At 49.0% G+C, this 2,500-nt stretch overlaps 1 protein-coding gene across 1 annotated transcript; it reads right to left on the reverse strand.

Annotated features, from left to right (window-relative positions):
- Positions 1-286: 286 nt before the first annotated feature.
- Positions 287-1,870, reverse strand: LOC125037884 (protein TonB-like). Its single transcript, XM_047631123.1, has 2 exons — positions 1,710-1,870; positions 287-812 (listed from the first exon to the last, which is right to left on the reverse strand). Exons 1-2 carry the CDS (start codon positions 1,868-1,870, stop codon positions 287-289), a joined length of 687 nt encoding a protein of 228 aa, XP_047487079.1.
- Positions 1,871-2,500: the final 630 nt, after the last annotated feature.

A 2,500-nucleotide genomic window follows, 5' to 3' on the forward strand; every position in this document is an offset into this window, starting at 1 on the left:
CTACTGCAAGCGAAGCACTGGGATTCTGTTGCGCACGACCAGACATCAGAAGCGACGGTGATCTGAGGGTCGGCGGCTGCGAGCTCCGTCCTAAAACTACGAGTACACAAAGGGAGTGATAGCCAGCTACCTCCTCCAGCCGCATTCTAGCTTTTCCTAAGGATACATTTGGTTATCGACTAAGAGCTAAAGAGACATGCTATCGAGGTTGAAGTTCCTTCTTGCGCCTTGAAGGAGCGACAGGAATTTCGAGTCAAGGGTTCAGGTCGAGACCTCGGAGAGCCTCTTAGATGGCAGAGTAGCTATCAGCAGGAGCAGCAGGGGCGCTATATCCGCCGCCACCGCCACCGGCTCCCCCTCCGACGCCAGCTCCGCCGCCTCCTCCTCCACCTCCGAGGACCTGGCCTCCACCATTGGCCGCCGCCTGGAGACCCGTCTGGAGGTCGAAGCCGCTGGGAAGGATGGGGTTGTCTCCCTCTTCGTAGTTGACGAAGTAGACCTCGGGCGTCTGTGGGCCGTCGCTCGGCAATTCGATGACCTTCTGGCCTTCCGCCTGCTGCTTGTTGAGCACGTAGACGATGCTCTGCTGGCGGGGAGGAGGGATCACGATGGGCTCGGGGCTGGCGGCCTTCTCAGGCGTGCGGATGAAGAGGATGTTGTGCTGCACCTCGGGGGGAGAGATGTACGGGGCGGGGAAGTTCACGGGCGGCTGCTCAGGGGCGGTGTACACGAACACGTTCCTCGTTATGATGGGCGTGGCGCAGTTCCCGTCGGGACCCACGACCTGCCCGTCGGGACAGCCGTAGCCGCCGCTCGGAGGGCCGTACGAAGAGGAGGGAGGGCCGTACGAGGAAGAGGGGGGGCCGTAGGAGGGGGAGGGGGGGCCGTAGGAAGCGGGGGGGCTCGAGTAGAGGGGAGCGGGGGGCGCGCCGTAGCTCTGGGACGCGGCGTTGGTGGCGAAGACCAGCACGACTGCAGTGATCTGGAAGAAGAATATCAGAATATCCAATATCAGTAGTTATAATGATAAGCTTTATGATAATAATAATGATGCAATAGAAATGATGCAATACAAATTATAATGATGATAATGATGATAAGGACAACGAAAATTGTAATAATAATAATAACAATAGTAACAATAATGGTAATGTTAACAACAAAGATAATGATGATAATGCAATAAAACTGCATGCATTTACTCTACTTCTATCAGTGAATTTGATTTGCACCTTCCCCTTATATTTGCATGATGAAATCGATAATGTCTTATTCTATCGATCAATTAAGTATGTTTTTCGATATATAGATATAACAATGATATACTTAGATCGAATTTTATATACTTTTATCCGGTCTGATGCATATTCTGTATATAATTATTAATTCATATTTACACAAATACTTTGGTCGTTACTAATGGCCGTACATTTATAATATATCAAATGGAAAGAAATATATCGACATCTTTTAAGTAATACTATCACGATTTCCTAAAATATAAATGAAATTGATACATGGTAAAACAAAAAACAAAAAAACAAATAAAACTATTCATAAACGAACTGATAAGTGAATAAAACAGATAAACACATGAGATTCTTCTTTACGAAATTTCCTAATCGTCCTTTTCAATCAGACGAAGCACTAAATGAAGCACACGTAACACGAAAACACGCTAAAGCAGACTGGACGAAGCACCGAAGCACCGAAGCATTAAACCAACTGAGCCCAGATTGAGTATTGTGGAACGACAGGCTCCGAAGCACAAGAAGTAGTGAACGAAACTCACTAGGAGCTTCATGTTGGGAAGATGATGCCATACCAAGTGCGAGTGGCTGCTTATATACCCGCATTTCCACGTAGTCATGTTGGTTTCCCTTGCATTTGCTCGCTGCCTTGGACTGAGTACGATGTGGTTGGGTGGGAGGGAGGGAGGGGAAGAAAGGAGGGGAGGAGGGAGGGGAGGGGAGGATGGAGGTGGAAGGCAGGGGAGGAGGGAGGAAGGGAGGGGAGGGGAGGGGAGGATGGAGGTTGAAGGAAGGGGAGGAGGGAGGAAGAGAGGGGAGGCAGGGGAGGAGAGGAGGTGAGGAGGGAGGTGGAAGGGAGGGGAGGAGAGGAGGAAAAGGAGGAGGGTGGAGAGGAAGGAAAGAAGACAGAGAAAGGGAGTGGAGGGAAAAAGGTAAAAGTGAGGGAGGGGAAAGAGTGAAGAGGAAGAAGGGAAGGGAAGGAGAAGGTAGACTGAGGGAAGGAAGAAAGGAAGGAGGGTAGATGGGGTGACGGAAGAGGAAAAGGACGAGTACGGAGACGGGGAGGAAGTGACAAAGGATTAAGGGAAAAGACAAGTAAGAAACGCGAATTGAATATGACGAAAGAAGGGTTTGAAAAAGAAAACAAAAAAAACGACTGCGTGAATGGAGTAAGGAACAGTCAACCCAACGAAAGAGAGAAAAAGGGAAAAAATAAAAATAAGGGGAGAGAGAGAGAAAAAAAAATGAAA

The sequence above is a fragment of the Penaeus chinensis genome, chromosome 24, assembly GCF_019202785.1.
Source record: "Penaeus chinensis breed Huanghai No. 1 chromosome 24, ASM1920278v2, whole genome shotgun sequence".
In the NCBI taxonomy this organism is placed as follows: Eukaryota; Metazoa; Arthropoda; class Malacostraca; order Decapoda; family Penaeidae; genus Penaeus; species Penaeus chinensis.